Source organism: Pongo pygmaeus, chromosome Y (genome assembly GCF_028885625.2).
Source record: "Pongo pygmaeus isolate AG05252 chromosome Y, NHGRI_mPonPyg2-v2.0_pri, whole genome shotgun sequence".
Taxonomy (NCBI): Eukaryota; Metazoa; Chordata; class Mammalia; order Primates; family Hominidae; genus Pongo; species Pongo pygmaeus.
The window spans coordinates 2,240,913-2,263,821 of record NC_072397.2 but is presented as its reverse complement, the minus strand read 5'-3'; the positions used below and the strand labels follow the sequence as shown (position 1 = coordinate 2,263,821).

The 22,909-nt window shown below is 49.6% G+C and overlaps 1 protein-coding gene across 5 annotated transcripts in view; it reads right to left on the bottom strand.

Annotated features, from left to right (window-relative positions):
- Positions 1-17,575, bottom strand: part of CD99 (CD99 molecule (Xg blood group)) — a 51,284-nt gene extending 33,709 nt beyond the window's left edge. For 2 of the 5 annotated variants that reach the window (XM_054473354.2, XM_054473358.2), the window contains exon 1: positions 17,203-17,414. In XM_054473354.2, the coding sequence (XP_054329329.1) occupies positions 17,203-17,269 (67 nt within the window). In that variant the 5' untranslated portion in view covers positions 17,270-17,414. Of the gene's footprint in view, positions 1-17,202 lie in introns of all 5 variants that reach the window. The other 3 variants (XM_054473353.2, XM_063660932.1, XM_054473355.2) reach the window with 3 other exon arrangements.
- Between the last annotated feature and the right edge of the window lie 5,334 nt (positions 17,576-22,909).

Genomic DNA, 22,909 nt, shown 5'->3' with positions numbered 1-22,909 from the left:
CCCCACAGAGAGTAGGGAGGAAAGGGAGGTGACCAGCTCTTGATTTCATATAGACTTGGGCACCCTGAATCACCCATAATCAGACGTTCACTCCCTGGTGGAATCTGGTACTGCAGACACCTCTGAGGCTAATCTTCCAGGTGTGTGAGGGACACAGTTCCCTATGTATGTGAAGGGATGCAGTCCCTCAGGTGTGTGAGGGATGCAGTTCCCCGGGTGTGTGAGGGAGGCAGTAGGTGTGTGTGAAGGGATGTGGTCTTCCAGGTGTGTGTGAGGGATACAGTCCCCCAGGTGTGTGAGGGATGCAGTCTCCCAGGTGTGTGAGGGATGCAGTCCCCCAGGTGTGTGAGGGATGCAGTCTCCCAGGTGTGTGAGGGAGGCAGTCTCCCAGGTGTGTGTGAGGGAGGCAGTCCCCCAGGTGTATATAAATGGATGCAAATGCATGTGCTATTGGCTTGAAGCCTCATGGGGAAGCAAACCCAATCAATGACCATCAGTCAGTAAAGGAATCTCTGCAAATGAAGCTATCGTCTCCTAACTCAGTCCACTGCTCTCTATTTCCTAGCATTCATCTCCCAATTCATCACATTCCCTGAGCTTTCAGGTGGTAGGCAGGATATTGTGGGCTCACAGCAGACACCCCCACTTTCCTTTTTGCTCCTGAAAACGACCTCCGGGGCTACAAATGTGAAGAAAACACCATCAAAACCCACCCAGCAGGAGTTGCAACCATGCCCTCAGAGAAGAAGCCTGGTGGAGAACTCAGGTGCCCGTGTTGAATGTTGACGGCGTGCAGCTTCTCTGCAAATTTGCAAAGAGACCAGACCCTCAGCAGAAGCCCCTACTGCCACTGTTGTTTCCACCCAGCCCTCTCAAAGCTCCAGATGTTTCGGGGACAGGGTAATGGCTCATCAGGGCAAGGCGGAACGGATGACAGATGGCATGAGTCAGTCTGACAAGACACTTTCTACTGATTCAAACCATGTTTACTTTTTCTCATCAGCTAGGCAACTCAAAAAAGAGGATGAACCCAGAGTGAAGTCCCTGAGGCCATATGGGGTACCTCCAAAACGTGACTAAGGCTTGCACAATGTAGGAATGCACTCAACTGTGGCAAACGCAGGAGGAGAGCCGGTACCTGGGTTCTCTTTTTTCTGTTTTTTTCTTTTCTTTTCTTTTCTTTTTTGAGGCAGAGTTTTGCTCTGTTGCCCAGACTACCGTACAGTAGCACGATCTCAACTCACTGCAACCTCCACATCCTGGGCTCAAGTGATTCTCCTTCCTCAGCCTCCCCAGTAGCTGGGACTATGGGCATGTGCCATCACATCCAGCTAATTCTTGTGTTTTTAGTAGAGATGGGGTTTTGCCATGTTGGCCAGGCTGGTCTCAAACTCTGGACCTCAAGTGATCTGCCTGCCTTGGCCTCCCAAAGTGCAGGGATTACAGGTGTGGGCCACTGCGCCGGACACTTGGGTTATCTTAAACCCCATCATCACACTGTTCAGGTGTTTCACATAAAATTAAAAATTAGCCAGGTGTGGTGACGCACTTCCCAGTTACTTGGGAGGCTGAGGCAGGAGAATCGCTTGAACCCGGGAGGTGGAGGTTGCAGTGAGCCGAGATCACACCACTGCACTCCAGCCTAGGCGACAGAGTGAGACTCTGTCTCGAAATAAATAAATAAATAAATAAATAAATAAATAAATAAATTAAATAAAAATAAAAATTAGGCAGTTCCAAGATTCCTATAACTTTCAGATTTTCATAAGAATAACACAATCATTACATAGTAACAGCAGTAGCCAGGGACATCATTTAAGCAGTGCTCTGTGTGTGCCTGCAGCTTTCTCAATAATACCGTTCATCTCCATTAAGGGTGGGAGGATGAAGACCCCGCCACTGGCCTGGGTGACCCTGCTGAAAAATGTCCAGTTCACTCAGCCCCAGCATCACCCCGGGGTGCTCACACCTTCTGCTGGCCACTCCAGTACTCATCTGCTCCTGCTGGTTTTCCACGCCCTTTTCCAAAGCCCACTAAACACGTAAACTTTCAGGACATTGTAGAAAAGGAGGAGGAGGTGCAGAGGGCACGTGTGTGCTCTTTATTCGCTGCTAACTGAGTCCTCTGATGCCAAGCAAAGGCAAAGCGTTTTTTTTTTTTTTTCTTTTTTTGAGACAGAGTGTCTCTCTGTCACCCAGGCTGCAGTGCAGTGGCATGATTTTGGCTCACTGCAAGCTCCGCCTCCCGGGTTCACACCATTCTGCTGCCTCAGCCTCCCGAGTAGCTGGGACTACAGGCGCCCGCCACCACACCCGGCTAATTTTTTGTATTTTTAGTAGAGACGGGGTTTCACCGTGTTAGCCAGGATGGTCTTGATCTCCTGACCTCATGATCCGCCTGCCTCGGCCTCCGAAAGTGCTGGGATTACAGGCAAAAGCCACTGTGCCCGGCTCTTTGTTCTGTTTTTGTTTTTTTTTTTTGGAGGTCGGGTGGAACCAGTCACATGGTCTGCCCCTAAAAACTTTCATTCTAGGTTTGGGGGGCCTCGGGAAGGGCCCCCAACCTAGAGATAATTGTAGCTCAGAATGGTGCAAGAGAAAATGCTTCCACATTGGAGCGAGCACTGGAAGTCCTCCTGTGCGGGAATAGTAGGAGGCAGCTGATACATTTCATTTTGCTATTTTATTCAAATGGTCAAAACACCCTTATTTTTCTGTTGCTAAAAACCGAATCGCTCTGGAAGTATTGTCCTCTTTTTCAAGATGTGTCATTTAACACCTGGCAGATGATCGGTCACAGGATACAAAGTCTCCATGAGACAGGAGAAATAACTTCAGGAAAGCTCAGAGACACCATGGCGACTGCAATTAGTAACAATGGCTTGAATATTTGAAAACGACTAAAGGAGCCCATTCTGAATAAGTGTTCTCACCACACACAAAAAAGTGCTGGAAAGTCTGTGAGGTCATGCGTATTTAAATCCATTTCACCATGGATACATACATCAAGACACCATGTGCAACCGCATAAATAGATACAATGTGTATTTGTCAATTAAAAGAAATAAACACATCATTTTAAAAAATCTGGCTCTGAGATCTTACCAAACATATTGTAAAATTACAGAAAAGAGCTTAATAGTGTCATAAATAGTTTCAGGAATACACCAGAGTGTCATAGTCTCAGAAATACTCCGGTGCTGGGTCCAGCTTCCCGTCAATAACAGGATGTGTGCCAGTGACTGAATATCTGAGTACAGAAAACACGATGTGCCAGATTACAGACAAGTGTGAGGAACTCCAAGTTCACCAAACACCCTACACTTTAGATTTACCGCTGAGTCCAGCACAATCTGTTCACCCCATGGAAAGCTATGAATGCAGTGGGTGATAGTGGCCGCCGGGCCCTGGAAACATTCTCTGCTGGCGAAGTATGGAAAGGAAAGGGCTTCATGTCCGTAGCAATAGTTAAACTCGTCTCTCTGTCTTCTTAGCTTGAAAATGATATATAGGTGGCCGGGCGCAGTGGCTCACGCCTATAATCCCAACACTTTGGCAGGCCAAGGTGAGAGGATCGCTTGAGCCCAGGAGTTCAACAGCAGCCTGGGTAACATGAAACCCTGTCTCTGCAAAAAATGCAAAAATTAGACAGGTGTCGTAGTGCACACCCGTGGTCCCAGCTACTTGGCAGGCTGAGGCGGGAGGATGGCCTGCACTTGTGGAGGTTGAGATTGCACGCAGCTGAGACTGCACCACGGCACTCCAGCCTGGGCAACAGAGAGAGACCCTGCCTCAAAAAAATAGGCAGGGCATGGTGGCTCACTCCTGTAATCCCAACACTTTGGGAGGTTGAGGCAGGCAGATCACTGAGGTCAGGGGTTTGAGACCAGCCTGGCCAACATGGCAAAACCCCATCTCTACTAAATTAGCTGGGCATGGTGGCGTGTACCTGTAGTTCTAGCTACTTGGAAGGCTGAGGCACAAGAATCTCTTGAACTTGGCAGATGGAGGTTGCAGTGAGCCGAGATTGCGCCACTGCACTCTAGCCTGGGTGATAGAACGAGACTTTGTCTCAAAAAAAAAAAAAAAAGAAAGAAAAGAAAAAAGAAAAAAATTATATGCAGGTGGTTAAACTGCATATACTTCCTTGTCTGGGATGGCCTAAGGTACAAGGCAACATCTCGGCTTCATCCTAACTGGGACGACGGCACAAGGGTGTAAACGTGATAGAACAAGCTCTTTCCTGTAATTTTACAATATGTTTGGTAAGAAGTGGGAAACTTTGTTTTGTTCTTGTGCCATAACTCTGGGAATGTCCCCTGAGCTACGCCAAGTTTTACAAGAGGCCAAGAATGGTGTGAATGTTTGGGCTGGGCTGAGCACGCCTCACACCGGCAGTTCTCAGAATCGTCCTGCGAGGGACCTGGGGAGACGTGGAATCCTGGGTCTCACCCCCAGACATTTTCATTCTGTGGTCTGGGGTGAGGCTCATGAGCCTGCATTTTTAACAAACTCCAGGGTGATGCTGAAGGACCCTGCCTTCAGGAGTTCTGAGGCTCAGAGGACAGCAAGGCAGGGCTGCTCGGGGTTCCGTGCTCTCTGTCCCTGTCACCACTTCCACAGGCAGATGCTAGCCCAGATCCCATCCCTACAGGAAACTGAGTCATCACCCCCCAAGGCTAACGTGGAAACACCGGAAACTGACTTAGGGGCCTCAGCACTTTTTCCAACTTCATCCCAGCCACTCCCTGACTGCTGATCTCCTTTCAAAGTGGTCTCTGCCCTGCAGTTTTGGGCTAGCTCGAAATAACCCCTCCGCCGGTCCCAACTATTAGCAGTTCACAGAGCCCTTTGTGTCTCTGTAAAATGATGTGAGGCCAACACACACACACACACACACACACATGCACACACACACACATTTAACAGCTCCGTTTGTTAATTACAGCTTTGTTATTCAAAGTAGTTACGTTTTATAAAGTCTCAGGGAACACTGAATTCACGAATAGTGAACTATTGCTCCCACGTAAAGACAGGGTTACGTTCCCAGAGGTCATCAACCAATCACTACCTAAGCGCATTTTATGTGGGTTTCTGTTTAAAGACACCATTGTGAATAGACATTGTGGAGTCACTCACATTGATCTCGAAGCCAACAGCACTATAACTTGTGCCTAAATGACACTCATCAAATGTGTATTTTCCCCGTGAGACCATGCCAGCTTTCCTGTACTTAGGAACACTAGGTAGCACGTCAGCACTGACTTAGGGATATCTGAAAGCGCAAAATCACTGACAAAAAGCACGAAAACGCAAAACACAGGACACCAAATAGACCTTGCAAAGAAAGCTGTTGACAGTATGCGCTGGCCCGAGAAGGCAGGGTCTGGCTTTGTTGAACCTCATCTGACAACATGTGCTATTGAGAAGCTCAATTCTGGCCAGGTGCGGTGGCTCACGCCTATAATCCCAGCACTTTGGGAAGCCGAGGCAGGTGAATCACTTGAGGCCAGGAGTTTGAGACCAGCCTGGCCAACACGGTGAAACCCCGTCTCTACTAAAAATACAAAAATTAGTCAGGCATGGTGACTGTAATCCCATGCCGGTAATCCCAGCTACTCGGGAGGCTGAGGCAGGAGAATCACTTGAACACAGGAGGCGGAGGTTACAGTGAGCCAAGATCATGCCACTGCACCCCATCCAGCCTTGGTGACAGAGGGAGACTCCATCCAAAAAAAATAAAAAATAAAAAGTTCAATTTTTTTGCTGTTCTGTGCATGAATAAAATAGCCGAGGGTAAGGAGAAGAACATAAAGGGTAACTATTGGGTCCTGGGTTTAATACCACAGTGATGAAATAATCTGTACAACGAAACCTCACGACACATGTTTACCTAAGTCACAAACTTTCACGTGTATCCCCGAACCTAAAATGAAACTTTAAAACAAAAAAAAAAAAATTAAATGCCAGGAATATTGATATGGGGATGACAAATACATTTTAGCAAGTAGGCAAGTCACATATACAGAATCCTTGAATGATGAAGATTGCGTGTACATAGGTTAAAACAAGTTAATAACAGTATTTCTCATGGTGTCCAAAATATATCATTGTCTTTCTCAGAAAATTTAAAATGTCTTCCCCTCTGCAGCATCTTGTGAATTTGGTTGTTACAACATGGGACCGATACAGGGGCATCCTGGGGGTAGGGGAGGGGGTTACAGAATTTGGGCTCCTCGTCTGCCTCATTGGATCCTCTACCTGGCCATGAAAGCCCACTCCTTCTTTCTGAACCTGGAAAATTTCTATTCACCCCTCAAGGCCCTGGGAGAATGTCACCTTCTCCAGGAAGCCCTCCGTGATCCTCTCCCTAGCCAACCTGAAGTGCTTTCTCACAAGCATTACCAGAGGCGATTTGTAAGCACATTACAGTTTAAGGAGCACAGCTCTGGACCCCAGTTCTCAACTCCAGCAGCAAATTACACACATCTGTGGGGTTTTCCTAAGTCCTGATGCCCAGGCTAATTAAATCAGAAACTTTCCAAGGTGAGATGCGGGCATCTATATTTTAAAGCCTACCCATGTGATGCAAATGTGTGGTCAAGTCTGCAGGCAGGGACCTGGTACAGATTTTAACTGCCTTAATCTCTCTTAAAATAGCTTGTGTCTTCTCTTCTATCTCCACTAACTTATCCAGGCTCTGCCAAAAATAGCCCCAGCCCCTCCCACCTGTTCTCCATGCTGTTACCCAAAGACGGGCCTTCGGCAGGTTAAGCGTCCCTACACAGCTGTCTGCGTCAAACCCTTCAGGGGAGCTTAAATCTGCACTCCTCAGCAATGGCAACAGAGGTTGCCCACCATCTGGCCCCTGCAGCTCCTCTAGCCTGAGATGAACTGCAGCTGCCTCACCATCACTCTTACTGCTTGTCTACCACGCTGAGACACCCTTCCTCTTCCTTACATCTGGCTTCCTCTGCTCATTCTTGGAAGTTCAGTGTCCAGGGAGGGCCCCTTCTGGGAGAACTCTCTCTGACCCCCTGAACGAGTGTGGTCCCTGCTCTGTGCCTCCAGACATCCAGGCCTTCCATCCACAATGGTGCTTTTATGCCCAAATTGATGCCCCGGTTGTTACCTCCAAGGCAGAGAACAAAAAACAGGAACTACAGCAAATAGCACTAATAGTACATTTAACTTCAACCTATGTTGGCTGAAGGAATACATGAGAGAGCCATGGACTGGGAGGGTGGATGGACAGGCAGGTAAGTGGATGGGTGGGTGGGTGGGTGGGTAAATGGATGGATGGATGCATGCATGCATGCATGCATGGGTGGGTGAGTGGATAAATTAACGAGTGGGTGGGTGGTTGGGTGGATAGCTGGGTGAATGGATGGGTAGTTGGGTGGATGAGTGGAAAGATGGGCAGTAAGGAGATGGATGGAGGTACGGGTGGATAGGTGGATGGATGGTTGAGTGGATGGATGAGTTTAGGTGGGTGAGTAGGTAGGTGGATGGGTGGATGGATGGAGGAATGCATGGATAAGTGGATGGATGGGTAGTTAAGAGGATGAGTGGGGGGGTAGATGGATGGAGGTATGGATGGATAGGTGGATGGATGGTTGGGTGGGCAGATGGGTGGGTGGATGGATGGGTGGGTGGGTAGGTGGATGGATGGATAGATGAATGGATGGATGGATGAACAGATAGGTGGATGGATGGATGGATGGATGGATGGATAGATGAATGGGTGAACAGATAAATGGATGGATGGTAGATGGGTAAATTGATGAAAGGATGGGTGAATGGATGGACAGATGAGTAGATGGTGGACAGATGGATGTATCAATTGATAAGTGGCTGGATGAACTAAAAGGATGGATGCATGGATGTATGCATGGATGGAAAGATGAATGGAGAATGGATGGATGGATGCACAGGTGCATTAAGGGATGGATAAAGGGATGGATGGATGGATGGATGGATAAATGGATGGATGGATGGATGGATGGATGGATGGATGTAAGGATGGATGGACGCATGGATGAATGGATGGATGGGTAAATGAATGGGAGGATGGGTTGATGGATGGATGGATGGACAAATGGATGGATGGGTAAATGAATGGGAGGATGGGTTGATGGATGGATGGATAAATGGAGGATGCATGGCTGGATGGATGATGCATGGATGCATAAATGGATGGGTAAATGGATGGAAGGACACATGGATACCTAGAACACGGAGACCCTGAGGAGCTGGAGAGGCTTCTGTGACTGGTCTGAGACAAGTTCACCACCAGGATTCAAGGGAGTTCTCTTCCATATCAAAATGCCCATCACTGATTCAGGACATTCTCCTCCCCTTCAAGTCACACTAGTGGTGAAGGTAGGCATCCCTCAAGGTCCACAAGGCCGTGCCTGGGGAGCTCTGTTCAGCCCACACATGCAGCCACCAACTCCCAAGCCCAGCAACCCCTGTGCCCAGGTCTTGCCACCAACGGAACTCATGTCCACATGCATTTTTCCCCATGCTGACCACGTGATCACCAGCAAGCTCCTGAACTCTCTGACCCCAGTGTCTTTATCTACAAAAGGCCCATGAGAAATATCTTAAGGGCTCACTGAAGATGAAATAACAAACTGAATGCTCTTTGAAAAATGTAATCCATGGCACAGACGTTCACATCCGAGAAGCAGTCGTGGGAAATCTCACGTAGGAGGGAAGAAACAGAATATCCAGTAAAATAACAATGATTCTTGACAACTCAGCCACACATGAAGACCCTCCGAGTGGCTTTTTAAAAATTCCTAATAGCGGATGCAGTGGCTCCCGCCTATAAACCCAACACTTTGCCAGGCCAAGGCAGGTGGATGGCTTGAACTCAGGAGTTCAGGACTAGCCTGGGCAACATAGGGAGACCCTGTCTCTACAAAAAATGAAAAATTTGGCTGGGCGTGCCAGCTCACGCCTGAGGGAGGCTGAGGCAGAAGAATCACTTGAACCTGGGCGACAGAGATTGCAGTGAGCCAAGATTGCATCACTGCACTCCAGCCTGGTGACAGAGCAAGACTCTGTAATTAAAAAAAAAAAAAAAAAAAGCCTGGGCGCAGTGGCTCACGCCTGTAATCCCAGCACTTTGGGAAGCCGAGGTGGGAGATCACGAGGTCAGGAGTTCGAGACCATCCTGGCCAACATAGTGAAACCCCGTCTCTACTAAAAATACAAAAATTAGCCAGGCGTGGTGGTGCGTGCCTGTAGTTCCAGCTACTCAGGAGGCTGAGGCAAGAGAAGTGCTTGAACCAGGGAGGCAGAAGTTGCAGTGAGCCAAGATTGTACCAATGCACTCCAGCCTGTGCGACAGAGCAAGACGCCGTCTAAAAAAATAAAATAAAATAAAATAAAAATAAAAAAAAAAGAAGAAGAAGAAGAAAGAAAAGAGAGAAGAGAAAACAAAAGGAAAGAAAAGAAAAAAAAGAAAAAGAAAAAGGAAAGATAAGATTAGCCGGGTATGGTGAGGTGCACCTGTGGTCCCAGCTTCTTTCGAGGCTGAGGTGGGTGGGCTGCTTGAACCCAGGAGGTTGAGGCTGCAGTGAGCTATGATTGCACCACTGCACTCTAGCCTGGGTTACAGAGCAAAATCTTGTCTCAAAAAAATAAAATAAAAATTAAAACGCCTAACACCTCTATAAACCAGACTACCCAGGTAACCCCGGGCAAGAGTGACGTTTCCAAGCTTCCCGCAACGGGGCCAAAGCGGAGAACCTCAGACCTAGGTCAGCAAGAGCTACTGGAGGGTGGTCAAGCAGGTTTGTGTCTAAAAACGTCACTCAGAAATCAGGAATGCAGGAGGGATGGGCATCACAGTTACTGGTGTGTTTTTAGCTTGGACTCTGTAGGATTAAAATATGTCCACCAGCCTGGGCGACAGAACGAAACTCTGTATCTACAAAAAAGATAAAAATTAATTGAGTGTTGTGGCATGTGCCCGTAGTCCCAACTACACAGAAGGCTAAGGTGGGCAGATCACCTGAGCCTGGGTGTTCGAGGCTGCAGTGAGCTGAGATCACACCACTGCACTTCAGCCTGGGCGACAAAGTGAGATCCTGTCTCAAAAAAAATGATTGCAGGCTGAGCATGGTGGCTCACGCCTGTAACCCCAGCACTTTGGAAGCTGAGGTGAGAGGTTTGCTTGAGCCCAGGAGTTCAAGACCAGCCTGGGCAATGTAGTGAGACTCCGATTCTACAAAAAGATTTTAAAAATTAGCTGAGGGTGGCACATGCCTGTGGTCCCAGCTCCTCGGAAGGCTGAGGTGAGAGATTCACCTGCGCCCAGGAGGTCAAGAGTGCAGTGAGCTACAATTATGCCACTGCACTCTGGCCTGGGCAAGTCTAAAAAAAAAAAAAGAAACAAAGAAAAAAAAAGATTGCAAGCCACTGCCCAGTGATATGTTTATGACATGATGAATGTCTAGGGGCTTGTGGTTTAAGAGTAGAAACCACCTCCCATAGGTGGCTGTAGCTGTCTATCATCTGTCTATTGGATGCTATGTTAGTCCCAAAGGACCACAGCCTCTTGAGTAAAGACCTCAACACAGGGGGCCTCTACCTTCATTGCCACCTCGGCACGGTCTCAAAAGACAGGTGTTCATATCCATCTCCTGCTTGCCCAGATCCAAATCCCTTCCTGTCCTGCTATTCTATGTGTCTGCATTAAATGCCTAACACTTCTGAGTGTTCAATTGCTGAGAACATTTTGTGCTGAATTCATCGAAGACAGCCCTGTGTTAATTCATATTTAGAACCCAGCTCACTTCCCCCAGAAGAAGACAGCTAGCAACAGCAGCAGAAGAGGCCGACTGGCAATATTTGGGTTCTGGCAGTAGTTATAAAATCTCTATGCCTCCAAGTCCATTGGCCCTAAAAGACAATGCAGTGTGTTTATTCTTGTCATCATTCCAGTCCATTGTGTTCCTGCAGAAACGAAAGCTCCCTCTGGTCAGCATCCCCTCATGGATCAATGCTTGCCAGGGTGCATTTGGACAATAATTTTGCAGGGTCAGGCAAAGCAGAAACAAACAAGAATCGGGCTACCCGGGCGGGCTCAGGTGTCGCTGATGAGTAATGCCTGCAGAACCCCTGGAATGTAACAGCTCTGGCCAGTCTGCTGCCTCTTCAAGAAGGGCTGTTAGCTCAACCAAATACATTATTATCAGCTTTTAAACAGCGCTTTGGAGGAACAGCTTTACTCCCCGAAAAGCTGCAGAAAATCAGACTCTTTCAGATGATTCTCAAAAACAGGGGACCCACCCCAGCCCACGACACCATTCAAAGTTGAGAAAGCAAAGTGAATTAAAGGGGTTTGCAACCGCTTTCAGACTCATCCAGCTGCCGTCCACAATGACAAACATATATTATATCTCAGCCCAGCCCACCAGGACAGAGGGAGCGGAACAAAAGCTTTGCCCATGCCGCTTCTTTAGCAAGGCTTTCCATGTGCCCTGTGGGCGTTTTCTCCTCTCCTCTGTTGAATTTTCTTCTTTGCAAGGTGGGTGGCTGCAGGCTACTTTCACAGCCCACTTGAGAAACACTGGTTTGAATCTGACTCTGGGGGAGAAGAAAGGAAGTTTCTGGTTTCCTGCTAAGCAGAAACTTTAATACTATGACTAGGAGACCGTACAAGGCATGGTGGCAACCCTGAGTCATACTAAAACAAAGCTGAAAAACACACCCATGCACCATCTCCTCAAAACTCACCAAGGAACCAAGCCAAGAAAGAATACTGAACAGGAAATTCAAGAAGAGGAAGTCCTTCTGGTCTCTAGAGATGTGAAAAGATACTGTCAGTTGGACAAATGGGAGTAGAAATGTTGGTGAGCTACCATGTTTCAGCCAAGAGACTGGGGTAAATCAAAAAAGAATACACTTTAGGAGGCCAAGGTGGGCGGATGACCTGAGGTCAGGAGTTCGAGACCAGCCTGACCAAGATGGTGAAACCCCGTCTCTACTAAAAAAATACAAAAAATAGCCAGGCGTGGGGGCGGGCACCTGTAATCCCAGCTACTCAGGAGGCTGAGGCAGGAGAATCGCTTGAACCTGGGAGGCGGAGGTTACAGTGAGCCGAGATCGCACCATCGCACTCCAGCCTGGGGGAAAAGAGCGAGACTTCATCTCAAAAAAAAGAAAAAAAAAAAAAAGAAAAGAAAAGAAAGAAAGAATATCAGCAAATCCTCAAGCCCCGGACAGCCTGCAGCCTGCAGCTACACCAGCAACGATGAGACCACATTCACAAGCAATCCGAACCTCACCTCCCCAACTGGGAGAACAGAGGTGAACCACAGAAGACAGCAGAAAACCCACATGGGCCTGGACACGGAACCACAGGACTCAGAATGAACGAGCTTCACTAACCAGCCTTTCTCTGCCATTTCGTTGCTGCCCCTGAAGACGCAAAATCCTTTGTCTTTCTCTGCCAATTCTCTAAAAATGGACTGTTCTTTGTTGAGGATACTAGAGCAGCTACAATCCAAGCCACTTCCTTGAAAACTACCCATTTCTAGGTATCTCCCATGTATCAATGAAAAACGCATGTTAATAAAGTTTGGTTTGTTTTTCCCTGTCTTTGGTTACAGGAGTCCCTTCCAAATAAGAACGTACGACAGTTGATTTTTAAAATGATTTTTCAGGTGGCTCACACCTGTAATCCCAGCACTTTGGGAGGCCAAGGTGGGCAGATCACTTGAGGCCAGGAGTTCAAGGCCAGCCTGGCCAACAGGGTGAAACCCCATCTCTATTAAAAATACAAAAAATAGCCAGGTGTGGTGACATGTGCCTGTCTTCCCAGCTACTCAGGTGGCGGAGGCAGGAGAATTGCCTGAGCCTGGGAGGCAGAGGTTGCAGTGAGCTGAGATCCTGCCATTGCACTCCAGCCTGGGTGACACAGTGAGACTCCGTCTCAAAAAAAAAAAAAAGATTTTTTTTTTTCAGTCTGAGCAACATAGCAAGACCCTGTCTCTACAAAAACATTTAAAAGTGGCCAGGTACAGTGGTGTGTGCCTCTAGTCCCAGCTACTGCAGAGGCTGAGGTGGGAGGATTGCTTGAGCCCAGGAGGTGGAGGCTGTAGTGAGCCCTGATTGCACCCCTGCACTCCAGTCTGGGCAACAGAGCGAGACCCCACCTCAAAAAAATATTTTTCAGCCTGGTCAACATAGTGAAGCCCCATCTCTACTAAATATACAAAAATTAGCCAGATATGTGGTACATGCCTGTAGTCCCAGCTAATCGGGAGGCTGAGGCAGGAGAATTGCTTGAACCTGAGATGGAGAGGTTGCCGTGAGCTGAGATCGTGCCACTGCACCCCAGCCTGGACAACAGAGGAAAATTCCATCTCAAAAAAAAAAAGACTTTTCCTCCTTCGCACCCCGAGAGACACATGGGTCTTATTTCTTACTGTGTCTATAAATCACAAAGGACATGTAATTCTTTTCCCCTAAAGTAACAAGAGTGCTCAGAAAATTTTCAGCAGGACTGAAAACCAGCACAAGGTCCACATGGCTACTGAGAAGTCTACCTCCCCGGGGGAAGATATCTGAGTCCGAAAACATTCCAGACAGTACCCATGAAATCCCGCCATGATTCCTAAATGCTGAACGGGGAAAAGTATTGTATGAGCTGCATTTCTTTCTAATGACAGCATGTACCCACCATAGGACCTTCAGGAAGAAAAGTGATTTCCAGACAAACAATCATTTACTTGAGTATCTCCAAAGTGTAAGGACATGTATTTGTCTTTACATGAAAACTCTGTCTCATACACAGAGAAAGGAGAAAGAGCTAAAGCAGGAAGTTGCTTTTTTTTTCTTTGAGACTGAGTCTCTCTCTGTTACCCGGGCCATAGTGCGGTGACACGATCTCAGCTCACTGCAACCTCTGCTTCCCGGGCTGAAGTGATTTTCCTGCCTCAGCCTCCTGAGTAGCTGGGATTATAGGCGCTCACCACCACGCCTGGCTAATTTTTGTATTTTTAGTAGAGTCGGGGTTTTGCCACATTGGCCAGGCTGGTCTCGAACTCTTGGCCTCATGTGACCCACTGGCCTCGGCCTCCCAAAGTGCTGGGATTTACAGGCCTGAGTCACCGTGCTCGGCCTAAAGTAGGGAGTTAAATGCAAAGCAATCAACTTTTACCAGAGCCAAACGCGCTGGTGGAAAATCAAGGCAAACTCGCTGGATGATAAAACCCACTTCCTCTGCCCAGAAACATTCTCCTAATAACTTCCACACACAGCCACGGGGGCAGGAGACAAGAGCTCTGGAGAGAGTTAAAAAAAAACGAAGCCCACACTTGCTCTACTGGGGCGAGGGAATCCTGAAGAGGCCTGGTATTGTTCAAGAGATGTCGGTTCTGTAGGTGTTTGGAGTTTTTCAAACTGCACAGGCCGCTGTGCCGTTGCCCCAGGGGGTGGGGCTGATTTGCCAGAGAGCAGGGATGCACTGGGTGTGTGCTACCCTACAGTCGGGGACGGGAGGCTCCTAACTGCAGGGGCAGCCCTGAATCAGCGCATACATACAACTCCCAAGCCCTTCTCAGGGTTTTCCGCCCTCAACACCATTGGCACTTGGGACCTGATGAATTCTTCGTGCTGGAGGCCGTCCTGGCCCTTGAAAGATTCTGAGCAGCTTCCCTAAGCTGCCCCACCCATTGCAGGATGGTGGGATGTCCCACCCCAGGGTGGCAACCAAAAATGTCTGCAACCATCACAAAGTGTCTCCTCCGGGCCAACGTCGCCCTGTGGGGACATCCTGCTCTCTACAAACCTGAAGCCTCCTCTTTTCCTCTATACACCTCCCTCTGTCCATCCATCCCTCACCACATCCCGCCTGTACCCCTGAGAATTTATGAAGGAACCAAGGAACACAGGGTCCCCAACACTCTGATATCAGGCCAGAGCTATCAGCACCAGTCTGAGAACCTACTTCAGGCTCAACTGGGTTTTGCAGCCTGATGCATATTGCTATAGGAAAGTGTGTTCTGAGCATCACCAACTCAAAAGTCAACTTTCCCGATGAAACAACATGTGTATTAGTAGTATTGGGACAGGCTGTTTCTGTCTCCATCTCTAGCAGGGTCAGACTGCAAAGAGGGGGTGAGAAGGGTCCCTCAAGGAGATCCATCAGTGCTGATGGCCAGGCCCTCCTCTGCAATTGGGAGGATAGGTTGGCCCCTGTTATCCCCCTATCCCGCTGCTCTTCCCTACCCACCCACCCCATAGACAGGTACTCTTCCCTTTACTCAAAGCATCAGCAGCCTTGGAGCTCCTAAGCCCAGTCTGCTTCCAAAATCAGGAGTTCCAGATGAACACTGCTGTGGATTTAAAAACTGTGCAACGCAATGAGCCGACATCGCGCCACCACACTCCAGCCTGGTGACAGAGTGAAACTGTCCAAAAAAACAAAACAAAACAAACCACCACCACCAACAAAAACAAAAAAACTGTGCAACGACTTGTTTGGGGCTCAGAGAATATAAGGCTTTCCACCCACTCTGCTCCAATGACTTGGAACGCCAGACCAGCCGGCAAATCTGTCCCCAGGGCTTCAAAATCCAGCCAAGCCCCTCAGGCAAATCTGTCCCCAGGGCTTCAAAATCCAGCCAAGCCCCTCACCAAGATTTACCACTGGGAACCCCTGAGTTATTTCGTGGTGGAACTATAAAGGTCCCTGTGGCCTTGTCTCCCGTCTGCCTGTTCAGATGCCTCTGTTCTCCAGGAAACTGAATTCTTAGGCCACCAGAACTCCCTTGGATATATTTCCCTGACCCCAAGCACACAGTAGGTGCAAAAGAAGGAAGGAATGCATGAAGGATGAAGGAATGCATTCGCAGAGAGACAAGTGAAAACCCCGTTCATCTGCAGCTGCCTGGGGAACAAATGCAGCTGATAAAACCCTACAGAGCCATCCCGTCCGTGGTGGCAGCCTGCCCGCAAGAAGGAAGGACATTTAGGAAGAAAAGGGAGAAACAGGAAGCTCTGCTTGGAACCTCCCCTGCAAGCTGGAAAGTCCTCCAAGTTTTCCTCTACGGAGCAGGCTTCATTATCTCTAATCTCTACCAAGTGAAAGCACAATTTCTAGGATACCCGGGACCCCTTTAAAGAGGGTGTAAATCCATTAGCAACTCCTCCCTAAAAACAGAGACCCGGCCTAGTCACCGCAGCTCTAGGCTGAGCTAGATCATATCAACACAAACCGGGCCTCCTCCATCCTCCCCAGGGCTGGGCGTTCCCGCCTCTCCTTCCTAAATACGTCCAGCCCTGATAAGGCCGGTCCTGAAGTCTACACTGCCTGCAAGCCAGTCTACTTAAAAGCCTGCCCATATGAAGAGCAAAAATGCACTGGCCACTGGAACAAAGAATTTATAACATACCACATCCACCAAGGCCCCCTTTCCCTTTCAAAGGGAGGAAAACAGAAAAACATGATTACAGTAATAATTAGAAATAGGCCCGGTTTAGGGCGTGGGAGGGTGACCATGGCTCTTTCTTCCCTGCATACTTTTTCTGTTTTCCGAATTCTCCACCGCTGCAGATGGACAATTTGGTAAGCAGACGTTTCTTTCTGCTTCCCGTGCTGCTTGGCGCACAGCACGCGCGGAAATTCCCGGAGCCTGCATCCACAGAGTATTTTTGAACATTTTCAGGGCTCAAAGTTTTTTTCTAACTTTTCCTTCCCTTCCCCCCACCACCCGGGTCTCAGGCTCCCAGCGATTCCAAATTTAGGCCCGGGACGCAGGGCGTGGCTGTGACAGGCAACTCCAGGGCGGCCTCCGCGCGCGGCCTAAAGACGCAGGTCCCCAAACCCTGGGGGGAGATAACGGGGTGGGGGTGAGGGGCTGATGCAAAGGGACACAGATCCGTAAGAAAGTCCCCTAGATTGGGAAGCATCTGATGCCACCTCTCCCAAGGCCGCCCCAAATTTAAGAGTTTGCAACTCCGACAACAAACGCTGACTTTTCTCTGTGGAACGGCTCCAGGAAAAGCGTTGGGGAGAAAATGGGCGCCTCCTCCGGGCCTGGGCCCCCGTGGGCACAGCGCGTCCCGCCGGGCAGGAAGGAGGGTCCGGGTGTCCCCGCGGGGCGCCCCCCAACGCCGCATCGCAAGCGGATCCCCAGTCCCGGCCCGCGTCCCCCAACCCGGATCCCTCCGCTCGCTCACCCGGGGCGGCGACCAGAGCACCCAGCAGGCCGAAGAGCAGCAGCGCCAGCGCAGCCCCGCGGGCCATGGTGAGCCCAGAGCGCGCAGGGACGGTCCCGGAGTGCAGGGCGTGGGCGAAGGCGGCAGGACAGATACTCCCCCACGGGCCGGGTGGGACGAAGCCCGAGGAGGACTCGAAGGGGGCGGGTGAGGGGAGGGGCCCTGCAAGCTCAGCCCCGGCTGCGCCCGCCCCGCCCCGCCCCTCCCCGGCCTCCACGCGCGCCCAGAAGGGGCGGGAACGCCGGGTCCGGGGAGCAGACAGAGGGGGTAGACGGGCGGGGGTGGCCCAGGCAGCGCCGAGGGGAGCACGGTACACCCCTCACCCCTTCTCAGGAAACTGCCAACGCCCCCTCACCCACCCACAAGGCCGTAGCCAGGGCGGCGCCGACCCAAAGCAAAGTGAACTACAACATTCTCGGGAAAGTGCGGGTCCCTCCCTGAAACAGCCCTCTGAATGCACGCCCCAGGGCGGCCCTTAACTGTAGTGGCACAAAACTGCCGCCCTTCTTGGAAACATAGACCCCCCTCTCCCCACTCGCCCCTGCAGCCACTTCTCCGCCCCTTTAACAAGGACCCCCCCCTCGCCCCCTGGTCTCCAGTGGGAGCAAAAAAACAAACTTTCCCAGCAGCTCCCCTGCTCGGGAAAGTGCGGGTCCCTCCCTGTCTACAGCCTCCTAAATGCACGCCTGTAACTGTAGCGACATGAAACTGCCGCCCTTCTTGGAAACGTGTAGCCCCCCTCCCCACTCGCCCCTGCAGCCCCTTCTCCGCCCCTAACAGGGACCCTCCCCTGCTCTGCAGTGGGAGCAAAGGAAACTCTCGGCTCCCCTGCTGGGAAAAGTATGGGGGCCCCTCCCCGCTGCTCATCTCAGGGAGTTCCCCAAGGGGAGCAAAGTGCAATCCTCTCCCTGCTCAGGAAGCGTGGGCCCCCGCTCCACAGGCAACTCCCGTCCCAAGTCCTTTCTAGAGCGTCCGAGCTGGGGGTGTGCAGCCAGGAGGGTGGCGGACGAACCCTTTGCGCGGGACCAAGGACGACCCTTGGAGGAGCCTCTGTGCTGCGGCAGTTTCTCCCCAGAATCCCCAGGACAAGGTTGGGAGTGGGGACTCCTGGTCATGGGAGTTAGCGGGGGGCAATAGGGAACGAGGTCCCTTCTATCTGGGGCGCCTGGGCCCTAGTCCTGGTCATGGGCGACTCGCCTTCCAGTGGGCTTTGAGTTTAGAGACCCCCCCCCCCCCGCGCCACTGGCCACAGCTGCAGTGCAGTTGTCGCCCTTCCCACACTTAACAATATGTTTTCTGTTCACACCTAAGCCTAAAATTGTATCCATTTTCCTGCAGGGTAGTGCAACAACTTTGCAGCCTGACAAAGAACCCTGAATATTCTTGCATTCCACGCTTTCGTGGACAGTTGTCCACGAAAAGAGTCAAACTAGGCCGGGCGCGGTGGCTCACGCCTGTAATCCCAGCGCTTTGGGAGACCGAGGCGGGTGGATCACCTGAGGTCAGGAGTTGGAGACCAGCCTGACCAACAAGGTGAAACCCTGTCTCTTCTAAAATACAAAATTAGACGCGTGTGGTGGTGTGCACCTGTAGTCCCAGCTACTCAGGAGGCCGAGGCAGGAGAATCGCTTGAACCGGGGAGATGGAGGTTGCAGTGAGCCAAGATCAGGCCACTGCACTCCAGCCTGGGTGACAGAGCGAGACTCCGTCTCAAAAAAAAAGAAAGAAAAAAGAAAAAAAGAGAAAGGAGTCCAACTCTAAAATATTTGAAGAGATTTATTCTGAGCCAAATATGAGTGACCATGGCCCGTGACACAGCCCTCAGGAGGTCCTGAGAACGTGTGCTCAAGGTGATCCGGGTGCAGCTTGGTTTTATACGTTTTAGGGAGGCATGAGACGTCAATGAAATTTAAGAGACACATTGGTTTTGTCCAGAAAGGCGGGACAACCTAAAGCAGGAGGCTTCCAGCTTATAGGTAGATTTTAGAATTTTCTGATTGGCAATTGCTTGAGTTTCTTTAAAGTCCTGGGATCAATAGAGAAGAATGTCTGGGTTAAGATAAAGAATTGTGAAGACTCAAGCTCTTATTTGAACAGGAATCCTTCCGGTGCTAGGGTCAGAGAGAAGAGGTTGTAAAATATTTCTTCTCAGACTTAAAGGCTATGTGGATGTTAATGCTGGAGAGGCATCGTGAGGCATGTTCGACCCCTGCTTCCGCTCACGGCCTGAAACAGTCTCTCAGGTTAAATTTTTAAAGAGCTCTGGCTGAGGAGGAAGTGCATTCAGATGTTTTGAAGGTGGGGGAGGGGGGCTTAGAATTTTATTTTATTTTATTAATTTATTTAGTTTTTGAGACGGAGTCTTACTTTTTCGGCCAGGCTAGAGTGCTGTGGCACCATCTCAACTCACTGCAACCTCCACCTCCCAGGTTCAAGCGATTCTCCTGCCTCAGCCTCCTGAGTAGCTGGGATTACAGGCACCTGCTACCACTCCTGGCTAATTTTTATATTTTTAGTAGAGATGGGGTTTCACCATGTTGGCCAGGCTAGTCTGGAACTCCTGACCTCAAGTGATCCACCCACCCCAGCCTCCCAAATAATTTTATTTTTGATTTACAAAGCCCTGCCTCATCTATTGGTCCATTCCTGGGCTGGCATACTTGCTGCCCGGCCGACTGAGTCAGGGGCTCTGAGATAACACCTGTCTTTTTATTATTGTTATTATTATACTTTAAGTTCTGGGGTACAAGCTGGGCGCGGTGGCTTACGCCTGTAATCCCAGCACTTTGGAAGACCGAGGCGGGTGGATGACGAGGTCAGGAGATCAAGACAATCCTGGCTAACATGGTGAAACCCCATCTCTACTAAAAATACAAAAAAAATTAGCCGGGCGTGGTGGCGGGCACCTGTAGTCCCAGCTACTCAGGAGACTGAGGCAGAAGAATGACGTGAACCCGGGAGGCAGAGCTTGCAGTGAGCCGAGATCGTGGCACTGCACTCCAGCCTGGGCGATTGAGCAAGACTCCATCTCAAAAAAAAAAAAAAGTTCTGGGGTACATGTGCAGAACGTGCAGTTTTGTTACATAGGTATACACATGCCATGGTGGTTTGCTGCACCCATCAACCCATCATCTACATTAGGTGTTTCTCCTAATGCTCTCCCTCCCCTTGCTCCCCACCCCCCAAAAGGCCCTGATGTGTGATGTTCCCCTCCCTGTGTCCATGTGTTCTCATTGTTCAATTCCCACTTATAAGTGAGAACATGCGGTGTTTGGTTTTCTGTTCTTGTGATAGTTTGCTGAGAATGATGGTTTCCAGCTTCATCCGTGTTCCTGCAAAGGACATGAACTGATCCTTTTTTATGGCTGCATAGTACTCCATGGGGTATATGTGCCACATTTTCTTTATCCAGTCTATTCTTGATGGACATTTGGGTTGGTTCCAAGTCTTTGCTATTGTGACTAGTGCTGCAAAAACATACGTGTACATGTGTCTTTATAGTAGAACGATTTATAATCCTTTGGGTATATACCTAGTAATGGGATTGCTGGGTCAAATGGTCTTGAGCTATCCCCTGCCTGCGGCCATACCCACCCCTCCCTAGGTCACCTGCACCCCTAGGTCAGAAACCTGCAAGGCTAGAGGGGCTGGGCCTGTGCCCCAGAGACCTGCTCAGCAGTGTGAGCTCCGTGGTGTGAGTGATGCATATCTTAAAAAGTAACAGTGTGAGCTTGCACACCAGAAGGTTTTTTCTTTTCTTTTTCATTTTCTTTTCGGCCAGCAAAACCCCAGCAACATAATTGCACTTTAGAAGCATGAGGAAAATGTAATCATTCTTCATGGGAACACCACCTTTAAAGTGTTACCTCTTGGAGTGAACCCGGATGAACTACCCAACCAGAGCTCCTTCCCTGGTATTTTCTCCTGCACCTCTCCCCCGACCTCCCCATGTGGCATTGACCACTCTATCAATTAGCACTTTCTTTTTCCCTGGCCACAGTCCTGGGCTGGGGTCAAGGGAGGGTGTGGACCCTAGGTCAGGGCAAGTAGGAGGACCCTGGGGGCTCATTTTGAGGAGCAAGAGGATGCTGGAGCTGCCCGGGCATTTTGGCATCCTGAGGCAAGTCTGACTTGGGATGAAGCAGAGATGAAAAGAAAGCAGGGTCTTCCTGCTGTCTCAGACTCCAAAGACCCCTCTCCCTGTGAGCCTCCTGCTTCACCCCCATTACCTCCAAAAGAAAGGCCCTACCCTGGACAATCTCCAGCCTCTGACATTTGGACAGCACTGCAGGTGAAGCTTCCCTCCTCTGACCGTCCATTATGTTCCAGTAGAGTCTAGACTCTGGCTGCCTTTCAGGGAGGGCGCAGGTCACTCTTGCCAGCCATAATAAAGATGCAACATCAGCTTCTGAAAGCCAGGCTTTGAGGCGTTTTATTTATGTTCACACAGATAAGCATTTGGAAGACTTCTGTTTCTAATTCATTTAGTTAGATGCCTTCTGCCTTTTTTCTTTATTTTTTTTTTAACGCTACCATCCTTTGGCTCCGAATACGAATTTCCATAATATTCTGCAGACACTCTGGAACTGGCACCAAGAGGCTGTAACCTCCAGAATGAAAATTAAATTAATTGAAAAAGCCTTCTGAATTGTATCCAGGTGCCACGGAAAGCATCTTTTGAAGGCCACAAACTAGGCTGAAGAAGGGATGGGGAACTCACCGCTGGGGCAGCTTCCATGTTTCCTGTTTATTTCACCAGTGGAACCTCAAGAAATAACCATGTTCTGACCATTTCCAAGGGACCCACGTGGCCACGTTGCACATTTCAACCTAACCCTTGGTAGCTCCCAGCCTCCTGCGGAAACCTTCCGTGTGTCTTTAATTTTTAAGAATTAGTTCTTCTTCTATTTATTTATTTATTGAGACAGAGTATCACTCTGTCATCCAGGCTGGAGTGCAGTGGCGCGATCTCAGCTCACCACCTCCTGGGTTCAAGCAATCCTTGTGCCTCAGTCTCCTGAGTAGCAGCGGCTACAGGCACCCATCACCATGCCTGGCTAATTTTTGTATTTTTAGTAGAGATGGAGTTTCACCATGTTGGCCAGGCTGGTGTCGAACTCCTGACCTCAAGTGATCTGCCAGCCTCGGCCTCCCGAAGTGCTGGTATTACACGTATGCGCCACCACCCACGGCCAAGGATTAGTTCTTCTGACTTTGGACTTTTCATACCCTGCTCTCCAAACCAGTTTTATATATTTTATACTGCACACACATGCGGGTTATAATTATATTCCATCTGCATGCACACACATACACATGCACGCACACACACACACATGCACACACTATGGCAGACTGGCTTTTTCTCCCACTTTCTAGGGGAGGATCTGTGGTTTCTTGCCCACGGGGCTTTGTTTACTGGCCTGGGAAATGGGTCTAAATACACAGCTGCAGAATTCAAAGGAGGACTGAAAATCAAACTACACAGCACAGAACACGGAACTCCATGGAACAGGAAGGAAAGCATCGGGGCAGGGGAGTTGTCAGAAAGAACCACTTCCAATGATAAGTGCATCCTTGAAGAAAATACGTCTAGACTGGGCATGGTGGCTCACGCCTGTAATCCCAGCACTTTGGGAGGCTGAGGCGGGCAGATCACCTGAGGTCA